Raw genomic sequence first — 18,501 nt, 5'->3', positions numbered from 1 at the left:
CATCTTTCTAAAGGAAAATGTGCCTTATAGCATCTAAATGTTTTTTGAGAAAGAAAAAGTAAAACTCCAAAACTTCAGCTTTAGCCAGATAAATGCAATCTATCTAGGCAGTATACTGATACAAACTATAACAGAGTTTGAGAACAACCATTAAAAACTATGGCAGGGAATCAGCCTCCACAGACAGAAGGCAAAAAACAGTGACAATGGTCTGCCATTAAGAAGGAGTGATCCCAAAAACGAATAAAACAAATATTCAAAATCTTGCCCAATACCTCACTTTGTACAACCGAACAACTGAAGGAGGAGGCACAGGACTGGGGGCTGAAAGGACAGCAAAGGATTTTTTGAAATTAAATTGAAAATGAAGCAAAGAGGAAAAAATTCCCACTTTAATCTCACTTTCAAAGTCCTAAGTACACATAAAGGAAGAGGTATTTTTCAAGCGCAAAAGTAGCACATATACATTGCAAAAGTATTTACTTAACAAGTAGTCCAAATACTGAAGCCTGTCAGCCAGTCTGCCCTTTAATACTACATGTGACTAAACAAAACTACAAGCAATGAAAAAGGTTTCCAATAAGGGATGTTAAAAAAGGTAATTAAAACAACCTCTGTGACCCTAACTCAGTGCCATAGGCCTGTATTAACTATTGCAACTTTCTCAGGTAAGAAATGGTAATATTTGGCCTTCAGAACTGGGTGTTTCTGCATTTTGTATTTAATTAAATCCTATTTAAGGTCATTACAATTTAATTTTACATTGCACCCAAATCAAAATATTTCATTAACATGCTCTATAGCCTTATATGGAATAAGCTGCTTGAATTGGTCTTTACTGACTACTCACCTTCGCTTATCATTGAAAAAGTTGGGCTTATCAGCTTGTACAATGACCACATCAAAGAGATCCCTCCAGTCCTTGCCGACTATGAACTTCATGCCTTTGTCCCTAAAAAGGACAAAGGGTTATTAACACCAAAGCCTAACAGAAATGCTATTATCTGCATAATATAGTGAATTACATTCAACCACCTCATCCTCCCCATCCTTTATACATGTATAGTTGAACAACAAACAACTGTTCACTTACACAAAACTGCTGGGACTGTTTGTGATAAGAAACATCTTCTTGCCATGATCAGCCAGCTTTGCTAACACTGCACGAGTTTGTTCAGCATAGCAGATGTATTTCTCTGTGAGGATTGATGAAAATATAATATTAATTTAAAGTTTTTCAATAGAATTTTTTTCTGTGTTCAACCAAGGATTCAGATGTTATACTTAACAGAGGAAACCTATGTAAGTGAAAATACCTCTTCCAAGCTTTAAAATTTAGAATTAGTGATATTAAATAAGGAAGCCAGAAAGATCATTACACAAAGCTTTGACAGATGATCTCACTAGTACTTACCAATATCTGCTTCAATTGCTCTATACATTATTCCTTTGATGTGGACATCCCTGATTGAATCCTGTCAGGAAAGCAACAGAGCACTGAAGAACTGAGAGATCTTTTCAAATATAAAAATCATGCTCACTGTGTATCAGTAATTTGCTTTTAGAACAATTGCTTTCTCTTAATTACATTTTCAACTTCACAGAAATGCCATGCAATAACCATTATGTGTGCACTGCCACTAGACAAAGAGTGAGCTTGTTCTCCAAGAAGATAACTTCATACTTTGAGGAAGTACAAATCAGGAGCTGTAACAACTGTGAAAGAGAGCTCAAAAGGGTAAAGTTGGGTGAAATCTCACTGCAGAAGCCGAGTCATCACAGGTTTCTAATGACCTTTGGAGCAGAACACATTCCTTTCCTTGGGCACGGGGGGGTGGGAGAGACAGAAGTCAGATTTTACACTATCGCTCCTCCCAAATGCCCTGGTTATTAAAAAACAGAAAAATGAAGCTAAATCCTTAAGCAAAGGAGCCATAGACACTCTGAGGGCATTTGACAGCTCTCAGTTTAGGATACCGATACTGCCACACAAGGTTTAAGGGTATAAATGCTATAAATTCTTCTGGAAATTCCACTTATGGGGCTTCAAAAATGTTGGCAAAACTGAGCAGTTAAATGTATGGATGTTTTTAGAAACCTTTCAGCAAAAGCTAAAAACACTAGCCTTCTGACTACGTAGCTACAGGCACAAGGGAAACTTAGCAGGAGGTCAAAAGTTTCTTAAAGCCTATCTGATCTACATGGGTGAGTGAGTTCAATATTCAGGCCCATCGCATGCACTTAACTACACTGGTTTAATACATCTCAAAAAAAGGGGCCATGGAAAGATTTTGGGTGGAAAGTTTATACAAACACCATCAACATGAGAGTGACCTCTTCTGTTCTTAAGTAACCATAACACAACTTTAACTCCTCTGGAGGATACATCCTGCGGAACCGGGAGAGTCAAATTACTCCAGTCATTACTAGTAGACTTTTTTTGAAGTAGGAACATAAGCAAACAGGCAAAAGAGACAAAAAGCAAGAGGCAAAAAACAATCTTATACTAGTAGAAATACAGAGGCAGTACAACTGAAAGCTCTATGGAATTCCCTACAGACTCTAACAATTCCTGCTAGCAAGAAAAGCAGACCTTCGATAGCAAGCTAAAGAAGCTTTATTCCCATATGAGAGCTTCTTTACTTTACACCTACCCCCCCACAAACCTGAAGAAAGAACAACTGCCATAAAATAATAGATTTAAAACAAATCGTTAAAATATTCAGTTTATTCATGAGGTCTACCATCAATTTACTTATGTTTTTTATGGTTTTATGGCAATAATTACTCTATACAAAACCTAAAGTTGATGTCTGGAGCTACCACAGGAGGTTGAGTCTTCAAAGTGCTCACAGGTAAAATACACAAATGTATAGGTTTACCTAAGTCTTCAAAGTTAATACCTTGACATCTTTGTACAGATGAACAGGCTCATAGTCTATGTTGTTTTTCAGAAAATATTCATTTACACAAGAAAGCAGTGTCATCTCTGGCAGGGAAAATATATCCATGAATTGCTTCATTGTGTTCCCTTGTGAGCTCTACATATGGGTGGGAAGAAAAAAAAAATAAAAGAAAACGGTCAAACCTTTCTCAAATAAGAACTTTCGTTCATTTAATACAAACACTTCAGATTAGTTGGAAATACTCAGCTTTTGCCACCACTCTTTTTTAGGATTCTTGCTGAATTAACAGAATTCCAATAAAGCAACTCCAACAAAAGCATTGCCTTCATTTTAAAAATTAATAATGAATAACCACTGCTTTAAGACCAATATTTTAATTTATAAACACATAAAAGACAGTGCTCAGCTAAGTCAGGAAAAACACCTAAAGACCTCTTCACTGAATGTCTACAAATCTACAAGTAAGAAGCACTGATTGTTGACGAGGGGTGAGGGGGGCAGGAAGCCTGGTGGTGTTTTTTGAATGAAGTAGAATACTAACTAGGACTGCAAAACAATTTGCCTCCTTGTAAAGAGATAGTAAAAAGCTGTAAGAATCTACAATTACTAATGCAAGAACAGAAGAATAGATGCCCACTCTGCAAAAGCTGAAACTATAGTTAATTTTCATGTAAGTAGAAAACCTCATTATACAGGAACAAATACTTCAAGTAAAACAGCCAGACAGCTTTCCTCAAGACAGCACACTGGTCAAGACCACAGAATGGTTGAGGTTGGAAGGGACGTCTGGAGGCCAACCGGTCCAATGTCCCTGGTCAAGCAGGGCCACCTAGAGCTGGTTGACTGGACCATGTCCAGTCAGCTTTTCAGTATCTCCAAGAGTGGAAACTCCAATACCTCTACAGGCAACTTGTGCCAGTGCTCAGTCACCCCCAAAATTGAAATTGAAAAAAGAAAAACCACTTGTGTTGTGCCCATGGGCTCTTGTCCTGTCCATGTCCTTTCCAAGATCAATGCACCTGTGGAGACCAAAACACCTGATGAGGAACACCAGGCTGATATTCCAAATTGCTGCAGCTGTTCCAGAGACCTAAGTTGGTAATCCTAAATTCAGTTCCTTAAAACAAGGAACAAGTGTAGTAAAACAAAGTGCCCCACAGCACAAAGAAAATTCCTTCATGTCTTTCCTGACAGCAAGGAATGAATACGCAGAAGTAAAGGAGCTCTAATTAATTTGGTTTTGGCTAAAAAGCATATATTTTTTGGAAAAGTGGAAGAAACCTTTATTTTTTGCCCAGTTCTCTTACTGTCACTGTACTAGCTCATATGCAAGAGAAGCCTCCATATGTTTACATGCTGCTACAGCAGGAAAGCCATTAGACCACCAGGAAGAAGTATGTACCCAAGGTAAGGCACCAGATATGGTTCACTTCGCAGCCTTTATCAGATTTGCTGGGCAACTGAGCAAGTCACTTGATTTTTCTGTGTTCTACTTCTGCATGTATGGCTGGGAAAGGGAACAATGAAAGAACAAAGTACAGCAAGTGGGAGAAAGAAAGGGGTGTTTGTCACTTCAGAGGGCAAACTTCTTGTCCAGTACCACAAGTTAATCAGGCACTGAGGAAAACAACTGTTAGTAGGGACAAGAACAAAAGTCTCCCACTTCCTCCACCCCACCCCACCCCCCCCAAAAAAAAAAAAAAAAATTTAAATAGCAGTTGGCATTTTTACCTTTCCATAGAAGTCACTCATTTGTTCCAAGGGGACATGGGAGCCATCATACATTGCAATGACTTCTTCATCTGGGACAACGCTGAGGCCTCTGGAAAACAACATAAGCTTCAGTTCAAAAGTAAAAGTCACACTGAAATTTTCAAGCAATTACTGAATGAAACTCTAACAGATTTACACTTAAATCTGGAGCTTACTGTAATACTAGTAATGACATAAGAACACACTGGTCTAGGTTAAAACAGCATCTCTCCTTACAGAACAAGTAACATTTTAACACGCTGACGCAGGCGGAACACATTCCAAACTTAAGTCCCTTTCACTTTCTTAAGAAAAAAAAAAAAAGCTAATTAGTCTCCATTGAAAGTCTGCCTCAAGGGTTTGGAAGCAGCTAGAGCTTCCAGTTTCTGAACACAAAGTAATTCCTCAGTCTGCCTTTGTTTCGTAAAGCACTGATGATGTGATAGTTTAAACCAGATTATTCTGCAGCATGCCCTTGAAGATTGAAGGGAAACAAACACATACACAACCTCTAACTCAATAAGAGTTTAAGCTCTATCAACAGTTCAGCTTCCCAAAATTTAAGACTACCTGAAGGGTTGTTGACAAATAATGAAAATACAGCAATATAACAACAAATGGGACAGAAAGAGAGACATCATCTGTCACCACAGTCTCTTTATCAACTGCTACACTAGGAAGGGCTTTACAGTGTTTTTGTTTTGTTTTTGTTGTTTTTAAATATTGACAGTAGGAAGCATCCTGTATTGACCCAGCTGAACACTGCAGACATGCAATAATCCTCACCAGAGGACACAGAAGTGGAGGGGAAGGGCAGAGAGGTTTTGCTTAAGATTGAAGAACACAAACAAAAGCTAGATCATGTGCTCCTTTTCTCCTCAAATGCTTTTGCAGCCCTGCATGCAAGACAGTTGATTTCAGAGCCTCCATTTCTTGATCACACCCAAAATGTCGTAAGACATTAAAAATAAATAAATGAGTGAGTAAGCCTGGTGCTTTCAGCAACCAGTTTGTATCAGCCTTGCAGTGGAATGGCATGATATATGAGCTGCCACCAAGCTGCTGTGGCAGCAGAGGCTCATGAAAACTACCTCCTTTAGTGTGCTCCTCAATGCTACATTGACTTGCACATGGCTCTGTGCTACTGCTGGGAGCACTCCAGCCTTCAAGTTAGTACCGCACAGGACAGGACTAGAGCAGGTAACTCTGTTACAAAATGAAAAAAATTATTCCTGTCATCCACTCCACAGCAGGAAAGAGAAAGAAATGCAACAAAAATGTGAAATGTCTACCAAGTAACACCATCACAACCAAGGACTGACTCGCGTTCTAGTCTGTGGACAGCTATGCCAAAGGGTACTTGAATGCTGACTGCTACAGATCTGGATCTATTTAAACATAAATCCAGACAGAGGACAATAAACATCTGTGAAATCCAGAGAGAGACGGCTGTGTAGGCAAAGCTGCAGATCAGTTCTGTCAGAAGACCCGTAGTCATGACACAGTTGGCAGTCCAGCTGTATAAGTACTAAGTTTATCCTATTCCACTCACAGCATGGCACCAAAAACACCACAGTTCATCTAAAGTAGTGCTTCCACTGCTGTTCTTGGAAACTTGCCTTGTCAGAATGGTGCCAGAATTGCTTAAAATCTCTCAGTGCAAATGAGGCTGTACACTTATTTTACACAAAACTAGGAGAACGTATATGGGCAAGCAGTCTGTCCAGGATTGCTTTGGGTGTGGAAGACAAGCGACACTAGCTCTTCAGCTAATCACAAAATCTCTTTGGTGTCTTCTTCATTGGTGCCCATGTGCTAGCTCTGGATGTGCCTTCTGTGCTAGGAGTTGACAGCAGCAGCTGTCTTCTCCCTCTTCATCCTGTCCCACTCTGAATTATAAGGCAACACTGCTGACGGACTCACCACCCACTTGTCTTCTCATCTGGGTCATTCTACAGCTTCAGCCATACCATCTCTCCTCCTGAAGTTTTCTCTCAAGGCCTTTGGTCTCTTTTTTGTTCCCCTCAACCCCATACGGGAGAACAGCAGGTAAACGTATGGATATCTTGATGACCAATGAACCAGGTACCACCAATGCATGCCAGCCTTTCGCCCCTTCCATCAATGTTCCTTCTGGTGCCCTTAGATTAATTTGTTTCCATTCGTACCTCATTCATACCAACCTTAATATTTCTACTACATACCTCTACAGATAAATACATATTTGATTACATCACCTACCCTTTAATCTGGCAATCTAGCATTTTTCCAAATTTCAGTACTGACCCTACCTGCCCCTTAAAAATTTATATTTAGATCATTTGATATAAATATTATACACACAATGTATTATTTTCTTCCTTACTCTCAAGTACATCCTGTCTTGAAAATCTGCCAACTCAGTGAATTGCTAGCACAGCAGTTGAAGCTTTAGACTCACCGACTGACTTTTATTTTCAAAAAAAGTAATTTATTTTTTTTAATATCACCATGGAGAGTTATGCTTATTTTCTAGTTATCCTCACTAGAAATTGACATTTATATTTTATTTTAATGGCCCTTTCAAAACCTTCTGAAGTGACAGCCTCTTTAAATGAATCTACAACCACTGACTTTCAGACTGAGTCATATGGTTCCTTCCTAACCCTGTATAAATGGTTGCTTAGAAAAAAAAAAAAAAACACAGCAACCATTTTGACAGTTGAAATATACAGTAATTATTCTACATCAGCATGTATAAGACACAAGTAAATGGTATATAGTTTCACTACAAGTCCGATGATGATACAAACAGAACTCGCATTGTTTTGGCAGATCCAGACAGCCGCTACACTGTTAATATCATCCTAATGCTGGACCATGACATCATTGCTTCTTTCTGACTGAATCATGTACCTATCCGCCCAGTTTGCAAACAATGACATAATGAGCACACTATTGTTATTTCGTGCTACCATATGCTTACATACCAACTCCCAGAGTAAATTACCTCAAGGTTGCATTGTCATTTGTCACCTAAGGAAAGCTTTTTGTGGAGTGAAATTAAGTGCTTGGATTTGTTTATTTTAAAGTATGACATTGAGTGTGGTGTTCGTATCAATCACATAGTGTGTCATTACCACAAACTAAGCCATACTAAAGACTCTCATATGTAAGATCACCTGCACATGGCTCTTGCAGAACGACGTTTCCAAACTTAAAAGCTCTGTGCAAATACAGCAAAACCTCTCAAGTGTATCTGCAACCACACTCAAGTCATGCTAACAAGCACTCTGTGACAACTATTTGCATAGAAAGCACCAGTGGAGAAGTCATCAGTGTATTTTTAGATGTCTTTCAGCACAATTTAACAGCCGGAAACAAAGTGAGTCAGCACTATGTGACCAAACAGCTTGCCAACTTACCCAGCTCTGGACTGGGGAAATAAGCTGTACTGTACCAGCCAGTAAACATGTATGCACGTCTGTGCATACACACAGAGGAGCAAAGAAACCCCCTTCCAGCAAGACTGCAATATTCAGTCAAGCCCTGCTTTTAAGAGAACTGCTCCTGATATGAACCAAGATGTACACAAATAAATGCAAGTAGAAGATTTAAAAACAAGAGTATACTTTATTATTATAGGGAATAAGTTTACCTACCTGTAAACTGTTCCTAGCTGAATATAATGAAAAGCATCAATCTTCATTAATAACGCCTTACAGAGGAAAAATAAAAATAACAATTAAAAAAAAAAAAGATAAATTATTTGACACAAAACTATATTTAAAAAAAAAAAAAAGCAGCATTTTATATATAACCTTTCTGGTTCTAGAATGACTGAGCACCTTCACTTCAACTGCCCTTACAGCTTCCAAAATACTTTATCAATGGTTTTTACCTAGGGCTTGCAAAATCACCAAGGAAACACCCAATGATCTGAACTTAGACATGAAGAAGTATCTTTTCTAATAAAAGCAGACTGCTTGAGGTTTATTCTGTTGCACTCTCAATTGTCTTTTCTCCCCACTCCCCACATAATGAAATATTCAAAATAGTTCATACATGAGAGCTATTAAAAAAATACTCAAGCTCACAATGAAAGAAAAACATGAAACAAAATCCTTACACATCAGAGTGAGAGACTGGAAAAATTAAGACTCATTTATTCTCTTTGTCTAGGTTTTCAGCACAACATAACCTAAAAAAAAAAAAAAGATACTTATACGTACCCGATGTACATCGTAATGAAGTCCTCTTATTGCAAAATTCGGATCATAATCGTATTTTCTTATTTCTGCAGGATACTAAGAAAAGAGGGTAACAGGTTGGTTTAAGCTTATTAATTTAAAAACAAGATCTAAAAATTGTTTCTGTGGAATTTGAACAGCCTATGTTTTCTGTGCTTCTCATTCTTGCCAATCATAAAATACTTGTTGATAGGTTGGTCAGATTTGCAGGAATATACATACAGTGCAAGGCAAGTCAAACATTTCTCAGAGATTTCTCCAGGGACAATGTTTCCAACCCAAGTCAAGCACAGTACCTGAAGCTAAACATCAAGGTAATCAGTTTTTATCACCTTTGAACATTAGCCTTCTGTTCATCATGTTATTTTAATATATGCAACACTGAAACTAAATTAAGAATTTAAAAGCTGTATTCCCTTGTACTGTGAAGTCTTCCCCTGAAACCAACTTATACAAGGGTTTCCAACTCAACCTTTTAGCTCAAAACCCAAGTACATGGCCTGATTTACAGAGATACCTGGAGTTTCCTGCTCACTCCTACCAGAAGATCAACCAATTATCACCAATATTAATAGAAGGGAGGAGGGTGAGGGGGGGAAGACACCTTTCTGGCATTCTCCAGAATGAAAAGAAGCACAGCTGTCTGTTTTGAGTCCCTCAGTATGGATGATACTCCTATCTTAGACCCTTAATTTGAAATACAGGCCCCCAGACTATCGCAAGCACACAGATGGGGAGGATGGAAGAAGAGCATTCACAAAAGCTGACACTGCCTGTAGAAGCCAGGCTCTCCTAAAAAGGGCAGAGACTCCCACAGCCTGCAGTTCAAAGCTGGGGACTAGTATGAGAGGAACAGGCCATGTTTGCCACAGCTTCCAAAGACAAGCAGGGAGACTGGCACGTCTCACCCTAGTTGGCCTTTGGGAATGCAAATAGAATGGCTGATAAGTTGAAAGTTGAAAATCGTATAAATTGAAAGTTGAAACTAAATTTAATCACCAACTTTGCCTTCAAAAAGGCAAAGTTGGTGATTGCAAACTCCAAGAATTTCACATAACATGTGTTTCACATAACAGCTGCCAGACATACAGCTGCTGATCAGCAAGAAATGCCAAACTCGTAGACACTTTGCATCCAGCCAGCAGCTCATTATGAAAGTAAAACCCATCCGAGACTTAAAATCATTTTCTTCATGTATTATTCATCATGTTACATCCTAAAACAAATATACCTGAACAACGCATCTACACGTAAGATCAGACTTTCATCTGCAGAGATAGTACCTCCCAAGGTACCTCGCAAGGATCAGATCCTGAAAGCGAGCAGGGCATTAAGCCCCATCCAGGTGAGTCACTCTGGTGAGTCACTTCAGAGGAGCATTACAGTGACCCAAGTATATTACTTCCTGGGGGTTGCTGAACTGTAGATACACCCTTGCCATCCCAGAAAATCATGTACTGATAAAAATAAGCAGTACTCATCTGTTTTGGAGAACAACACAGTTTCCCTCTCTCTTCCTTCTCTACAGCACGAAGACAAACAGAAAAACAATTATCATCAGTAGCCAAGAGGAACACTTACACATACACTCATTTTTGATGCAAAAGAGTTTATACAGTTTTCTTTTTTTTTTTTGCTTGTGTGGTTTGGGTATTTTTGAAGGTTTTGTTGTTGGGAGGAGCAGGAAGGGTGCTGAGCTTTTTGTTTGCTTTAAAATATAAGGATAAAAGATAAATGATTAAGGATCCTGCTTTATAGCTATGAAGTAAAAACCATATCCCTAAGCTCTACATCTAAACGTCTTTTAAAGACCTCCAGGGATGGTGACTCAACCACTTCCCTGGGCAGCCCGTTCCAATGCCTAACAACCCTTTCAGTAAAGAAGTTTCTCCTAATATCCAACCTAAACCACCCCTGGCACAACTTTAGCCCATTACCCCTCATCCTATCACTGGGCACATGGGAGAATAAAGCAATCCCCACATCACAACAGCCTCCTTTAAGGTACCTATAGAGAGCAATAAGGTCACGCCTGAGCCTCCTCCAGGCTAAACTACTTCAGCTCCCTCAGCCGTTCCTCATAAGACTTGTTCTCCACACCCCTCACCAGCTTTGGACACACTCCAGGGCTTCAATGACCTTCTGGTAGCAAGGGGCCCAAAGCTGAACACAGCACTCAAGGTGCGGCCTCACCAGAGCCGAGCTGAGGGGGACAATCACTTCCCTGGGAGCCACCCAGCTCCCAGCCCGTAGCGCTGTTGGGGCTGTTGTGCAGCGACAGAGGAGCCCCTTCAGCTACCGGTCCTGCAGTGTCTCACCCAGGCGCAGGGAGCGCAGCCCCTCCACAGCATGATTCCTGATTTTCTCTAAACAACCCTAGATTTCTCCTGCACGTTCCCACTGTCTCTGGCCAATTTCCACCTTCCCAGGTGACCAGTTGGTCCTCAGCTTCATGTTGTGCCCTTATCAATGGGGGAACGCAAAACGCAAAGTAACTTTCCAAGACTCATTTTGGAGAAGTAGCAAGCGGGTATTCTTTATTAACAGCGCTGGGTATGTGGGGGATAATGCCAGGACATCCCTGGCTCCCAGGGGCAGCTCCCAGGCCACAGGCCGACCTCCTGGCCTGGACCCCAGCCTGGCAGACATTGCTCCTGTCAGCGTGGAGCAGCCATCTCACCTCAGCACTTCCTCACCACAGGCAGGTGACCTCTGTCAGCGCTGCCATCAGGGGCACCCTGAGACCCTTGCGATGCCACCGGAGTCACTGTCACCCTACGGCCTCACAAAATTTAGCTGGCCAGAAGTGCCCTGAGCGTTGCCCCTGAGTTCAGTCCGACTGTTGGTACTCGAGAGCTCAAGGCCCCATTGCTGGAAGGCGAGAGGCAGAGGTGTTGCAGAAAGCACACACGAAGCCCTTTTTGTTGCACACATCCATCGAAGTCCTTCGGTAATGTTATCAAATATATATGCGTATATGTACCTCATCTGTCCTAAGTGTGTTCTTCTGTAGCATAACCTATCACCAGCATATTTGCCATTCTAATAGCAATGTTTGTAGTCCATACTAAGAATATTTACTGCTACAGTACTGTAGACACCTTGGTTGAACCTAGCAAGCTAATGTACATTTGCTGGTAGAATATTTTCTTCCTGGTTCTATCTGTAGTGGTCCTGCTGATGGCACGTGACACGTCGAGGTCCAGCCAGCGACACAAGAGGAGGCATCAAGGTCCCGTCAGTGACCACCAAGGGAGGTGCTGAGGACCGCAGGCTGCTGAGAAGCGCCTGGCACCAGGCAGAAGATCACAGGGGACGACCATCTCCATGCTGGGGTGGCTGCAGGCAGCATGAACCGGCCCCAGCAGGAACTGCTGGAGGAGGCCCCCGGGGACAAGACGTGCCCCATCTGCCTGGGCCAGATATCCGACCCGGCTCACGTCGACCCCTGCAGGCACTCCTTCTGCCTGGAGTGCATCCACGTCTGGGCTGCCAAAAGACTCAACTGCCCAATGTGCCGTGGGCCCATCGCGGCCATCGTGCGCATGGTACCGCCCGCCCAGCACGACACCTCGTCCTGCCGGCCCCACAGAAGATTGTGGCGCAATGTGGGGCTGGGGTGGCAGCAGCAGCAGAGGAGCCCCTCCAGTTATCGGTCCCGCAGCATCTCGCCCAGGTGCAGGGAGCGCAGCTCCTCCATGGAACGACAACTTCAGCGAAGCTTTTCATGGCACTCGGGGCAGGATGGGCGCGGACTGCCACGGTCCCCAGAGGATGACAACGTCAGGGACATGCTCTGGCTGCCAAGGGTCCAGCTGGAGGAACCGGGGTCCGGTGACCACGCAGGCTGCCAGGCCAGGCCCCAGGCCTGAGCAGGGCCTCACCTGGGGACGGGCTGGTGGTGGCAGCCACAATTACCCCAGTATTAAGTTGACTTTTCCACCCTGCAAAGCCTCTGCCTGCACTTATTCCTGCATCGGTCAGCAGGGGGGGCTGAATGCAGCCCTCTCCCCCTGCCTGCACCTCAATTTGGTTTGGGGATGTCTGCAACGGACGGTCTGAGATGGAGGAATTGCTCTGGGAAAGCTGCCATTCTCAGAGACTCGGAATCACAGAATATTAGGGATTGGAAGGGACCCTGAAAGATCATCTAGTCCACTTCTTTGATTAACTATCTGCATCAGTCTTAGAACTTGATGCACCTCAGGCATATCCTCCCCCTTTTCTGCAAGTCTCCATAGGTACATGGCTACCTTACAAGCCTGGGGGGAGAGGGTAGGTATATTAGGCAGCCTCACAATAGAAGCTCTAGCTACTCATAAAATAAAGAAATCCTAAAGTTTCCACAAAGTTTGTTTCTAGGCTGAAAAGGACTTTCTCTGCAGCTGCTGCAGATCACGCTTGTACCAAGCACAGGCATACGTATTTAAATAAAATGGACCTGCTGCCAACTGCCGTCCCTACTGTTGGTTCCAAAGAACGTGGGTGAGGCTCCTGATTTGAACAACAGAACTGCAAGCCTAAAGACAGTTTGGGAAGATGTGTAGATTTGGACAGGGAACACAGGAAAAGGTCAGGGGAGGATCCAGAAGGTGTTCAAGTCTACAATGTACTGCACATGCTCAAGGTGGCTAAACCAGGTATGAACAGGAAAAATTATTTTTGACTTTTTCAAATTCCTGCATACATGATCTTCCTATTTTAATTTATTCTGATGGTAAGCTGTCTTTTTGCATGCATGCCAGTACATATGAGAAGAAGATTGAGCCTATCCTGGCACACAAATCAAAGCTTCCTTCCAAGCCAAACAAAATAAGGATAAAATTTGCACTGTTTGCTTAGCCCCCACCAGCATTCTTGGTAGGGCAAAATATACTCATACAGCAATCCAGACAAGGTGGCATAAGACCCATACATTAGGAAAGACACAAACCCAAGAGCAAGAGTTTACTTTCAACACCTGCTGCCACCTCTGAGATTAGCATTAAATTGATGTTTCTTCTCTTGGACACCCTTCAAAAATTCAAAAATTCCTTGCTTCTTACAAGGTATTTTGCAATTTCTGATGCAATTGCAATTACCTTAAACTACCATGACCAAAATTGGTCATCTTTCAGGCTGACCATAACTATCATAATGGACACTGCTATCTAGAAGGTTTTTGCTAACATTAACATCAAGAAAACTACTAACCAGCTCCAGAAATTGGTAATTGACAAAATCTGATGCTCCTCAAACTTGAAGAGATGATATGTTTCAGCAAACTGTCTCAGAAAGCAATTGTAGCTTCATTCAGTAAGAATCTCTTGAGATGTAGTGAAAGAACTGTAAAGGTCTTACTATCGGCATTCATTCAAATGCTAAAGACTGAGCCATGTTTAAATTATTGTCTTCCTACTGCTACTCTAAAGGTTCCTGCAAGAACCAAGTAGCTTTTATAAAGCGCATTTATGCATTCTACAGAAATTGCTACCAAGGCGTGCCAAAATTTTAGGGGATCAAGTTGTGTATGCCTGTAGAGCCCACGAAGCTTTGTTTGTTCTTCCAGATATATTTATAGATGTTTATATATAGCTCCTAACCTTTGGATTAAAACATGAAAGTAGAATAACACCACACATTCACATTTAGGTTACATAAAATATGGATTAGTTTAATTAACAAAACTGCTTGTATGTTTTAATGTATTTTATTTTCATGCACTTCCTATACTGCAATTAACCTCTGTTTTCTCCAGTTCACACTTTCTTCAGTCTTTTTCCCTGCAAACCTTCTGCTTTTCCCACAACCTTTAAAATCACCTATCTCCCTCCTTGATTACTGACATGCAGTAACTTCTGCCATCCCCAAACCAGCTCCAAGCTGCCTGGATGTTGACTGGTCACCAGTACAAACATGCTGCTCAGTCAGGCAGCAAATCCATGCTCCCTCTTAGGGGACTGCTGAGCTAAACACTTATTTGGATCTCTCTTGGATCCAGCCTCTGATTACAGCGTCACTGCACGCTTTACCCTCTGAGTTACCCTTTAGGTAACTCAGCTGAACGGCTGGAATCATACAGAGCACCTCACAGACACACAGCACAATCGCAGACTTCGTAAGAGTCGGGCTAAAATATTCCACATGAAAATTAATCACTAAACTTACAGCAATGCATAAAACAGTAAAAACAGCTTTCAAGCTTCTTATATCATTAGGGTGACTGCTAGAATTGAGAATCTGGTTAAAAAAAAAAAAAAAAAAAAAAAACTATTGCCACCACTATATTAAATAAACAAACATAAACCCTGTTCCCTAACTGTTGCCAGCTTCTCCCCTGCTCAAAACTGTAGCTGAGAATAAACCAGGACTTCTGGGATTCATATGTAGCTGTTGCTCATAATGTATTACAAAGAAGCCAAGCTAGGACTGAGGCATGACAAGTTATGTCTCCCTCAGCTAGGAGTGACCCTTTATATCCATAAGTTTATTGTAGTTGCAATACTTCTACTTACCCGATGTTCATTAATAAGAAGATCTCGAGCAGCGTTGAAGATCAGCGTGTGCAGATGCTTAGAATAAAAGACCAAGGTGTAGTCGTAATCAAAGCCATAGATTTCAATGTCTGACAGGCTCATTTCATTGTTTGAAAAAATAGCATCCGGGTTCAGCATGTTACTCATAATTGAAGGAACTAACTCTGGGAACAGAGGAGAGACAAAAAAAAAAAGTTATACCAACCTTGTAGTTTAAGTAAAAAACATTAGCAATTTCTAAATATAGCTAAATGAAGATGGAAATTATCAAACTGATTCACACTAATATGCCAGCTAACCTTTAGCAATATGATGCTATTGAGAACGCTGTCCCTAATTAGTCTATTGACTCACAGCTTTTATTTGAAGCATACATTCCTTGAACATTCAGGTTCATTTCAGCATCATGCTTCACAAGGAATTCCAGAATCAATACATGTAATTTTTGTTAACTCCATTAATACATTTTTATTACTTATCTTTGGAGTATCAAAAGGATACTGAGAAACGAAGACCATTTACATACAGGCGTAACTGCAGGACCAACACCAACGTCAGTATTAAGGCAGTTTTTATTTCTTGTTTAGACAACTTGGAAGAGCAACTTCAGGAGGCTGAAGGATAAACTATGAGTAAGTTCTTCTTCCTTTCCTTCCTGAATACTATCTTTATAATCCAGCCTTTGTTACTAATGGAAAAAAAGGACACACTCATCATAAATCTCTTCTTGGAAAGGCAATTTTAAAGGGGGACATGTCTCATTTAGTTACTTTCTATGTGTATGTCTAGAAGGAGGTACTTGAGCTTATTTCAACACCTGCTGCTCTGAGGACAGACACCCTACATGCTCCACCATGGGAGGAAACCATCTCAACAAGGCAGGTAGCTGCAGATACTCCCGATCTGTTAGAAAAATAACGCTGCATTTTAAAACTCAGGCCAATTCACAGAAAGGAAAACATTTATTTTATGAAAGCAGTGCCTTAGATCACTGCACAGCTGACAGGCAGATACAATACTCTAAGGAACTTACACAGATGCCCAATAAGTCGGTAATCTGAAACCATTCAACTTTCAGACACACCTGATTTTTTCAGACAATTTCACAGGGTTTAATTCCGAGTTTCATTTAAAGTCCAGCATCTCTTTCACTGAACAAGATCCCAGGAATTTGCCATGCTTTAGCTGACATGAAAAGCTCTGTATTTCATAAACAATCGTTTGGGGGGATTTAACAAAATAAGCCGCAACGAAAACATTACCTCCTACCATCTCCAGTCACTTTCAATAACGCAGCAGATGAATGTTATGCTCAGTTGAGATAACAAAATTAATCAAATGGAATTTGCCATGCTACTATTAAGGCAAGTACTTTTATTCTATAAGAGGGGCCATGAATCATGTAATTAGCTTGAAGTCACAATCTTAGTTCTATGAACTTCCAAAGCCATGTTACAACACCCGTTTCTGCTCCACAGTTATTATAAATATTTTTTTCAAATGTCAGCTGTGGAGCCTGTTGAGTTGACATGTTTCAAGCAAAGATATTTCACATAAAAAACCTGGACTAGCAACTGCCTGAAAACGGACAGTATAAACACGTTGCAGCTATTCGATGTTCTGTCCGGCAGCCTACATCCCCAGTGGCTATAAACCCTGGGTCAAAAACCAGGACAGGTTTATCATCTTAACATCATAATAAAACGAAATGTCAGATACTTGAAGCCACTTGGGAATTTAGGAGGTAATAAAATATTCTGCATGATTCTAGAAGCTCTTGCCTCATCTTTCCCTAACCCACACCCACTGACTGCCTCGTTTTCTCCTAATATTACCCTATGCTCTAACCTCGGCTCTGAAGTATTATTGGGTGTGGTTCGGAAAAAAAGTTAATTCCAAAAAACAGGAAAAGAAAAAAAAGATTCACAATAAAAGGCATTCTCTCTCCTCTTCCTTTCTCTTATTCCATCATCCAAAGTCTACAGCATCTGCCTGACACCTGTCACACTGCATCCTATCCCACTTGAGAAACGTTGCCCCTCTTTCACGTCTACAAATGTTGTTTGCTCCCAGTGCAATGAAGACTCACGCTGGTTGGGTTGTGTTATGATACAATACACTTTTGTTCGCTTGTTTCCTTTTTTTAAAGGGCAAAACACACAAGGCTAAAGCAGCATCCAGATGAGCACTGCCAGCACAGGACAGGAGCTGCTGCTTGATGCTGCTGATGCACAGCCTACCTCTTCCTGCTGGCAGCATGCAAGCAGGTATGTAAGCAAGGCAATGCTCTTCCCCATCAGAACAAGGGCAGAAGCAACAAGCTAAAACATTTCTCCTTCATATGGTGGCTCCCATGGCCTATCAGACAGCCGCCAAGCAGCAGCCGCTTTTGCTCACAGGAGCAGTGGGTTTTAGGTCCCAGTGAGTTTCCATGTAACTCACACATCTCCACACAGCCTTTGCTTTCTGCTGGAGAGCCGGGCTTCCTCGCTGCATCTCTGCCTCCAGAACCAGTGCCCCTGTACAGCCACACGCAGCGGTACCGGCTTCAAGCGTTTCAGGGCGTTTCAGTGGAAGCCCAAGCAAAATAAATTGAAACTAAATTGCTGGATGACACCAGCAGGCTCCTCACGGGGACCTGCTCTCTCCTCGCTGAGTGAAACGGCGAAGAAAACCCCCAAAATCCCAGCAGCGAGGCGCCGCACCCCACGCGTGGAAACCCCCCCCCGGGGCGGACAGCGCCAGCGCCGCCCGGCCCCGCGGGGTCCCTTCTCCCAGCCGCGGGTCCCCCGCGTCCCCTCTCACCCTTGGTGACCCGCTTGGCCTCCCTGTATCGCGACCACAGGTAGCTCCGCATGTCGGGCGGCGGCCGCCGCTGCTGCCGGGCCACGGTGCAGTAGGGAGCGGCCCCCCCCGCAGCCGCCGCCGCCACCGCAGGCAGGGCCCGGGCCGCCAGCAGGGACCGAGCCGCCGCTGCCATGCTCCGAGCCGAGCTGTGCTGTGCCCAGCCGAGCCCTGCCGCCGGCTGAAGTCACTTCCTCGGGCTCCGCCCCGGGGCCCTGCAGACCGCCAGCGAGCCCCGCTCGGCGGCCGCCCCCT

At 42.4% G+C, this 18,501-nt stretch overlaps 1 protein-coding gene across 1 annotated transcript in view; it reads right to left on the bottom strand.

Annotated features, from left to right (window-relative positions):
• The window catches only part of NT5DC3 (5'-nucleotidase domain containing 3), a 27,237-nt gene extending 8,736 nt beyond the window's left edge, over positions 1–18,501 (bottom strand). The window contains exons 1-9 of the mRNA XM_027449415.3: positions 18,208–18,501; positions 15,382–15,566; positions 8,870–8,944; positions 8,300–8,355; positions 4,638–4,728; positions 2,904–3,041; positions 1,415–1,475; positions 1,094–1,196; positions 851–952 (exon numbers count right to left, since the gene is read on the bottom strand). Of these exons, the coding sequence (XP_027305216.2) occupies positions 851–952; positions 1,094–1,196; positions 1,415–1,475; positions 2,904–3,041; positions 4,638–4,728; positions 8,300–8,355; positions 8,870–8,944; positions 15,382–15,566; positions 18,208–18,382 (986 nt within the window). The 5' untranslated portion in view covers positions 18,383–18,501. The remainder of the gene's footprint in view (positions 1–850; positions 953–1,093; positions 1,197–1,414; positions 1,476–2,903; positions 3,042–4,637; positions 4,729–8,299; positions 8,356–8,869; positions 8,945–15,381; positions 15,567–18,207) is intronic.

Source organism: Anas platyrhynchos, chromosome 1 (genome assembly GCF_047663525.1).
Source record: "Anas platyrhynchos isolate ZD024472 breed Pekin duck chromosome 1, IASCAAS_PekinDuck_T2T, whole genome shotgun sequence".
NCBI classification, from domain to species: domain Eukaryota; kingdom Metazoa; phylum Chordata; class Aves; order Anseriformes; family Anatidae; genus Anas; species Anas platyrhynchos.
Note: the sequence above shows the minus strand (reverse complement) of the source record. Positions and strands in the feature narration are given on the sequence as shown.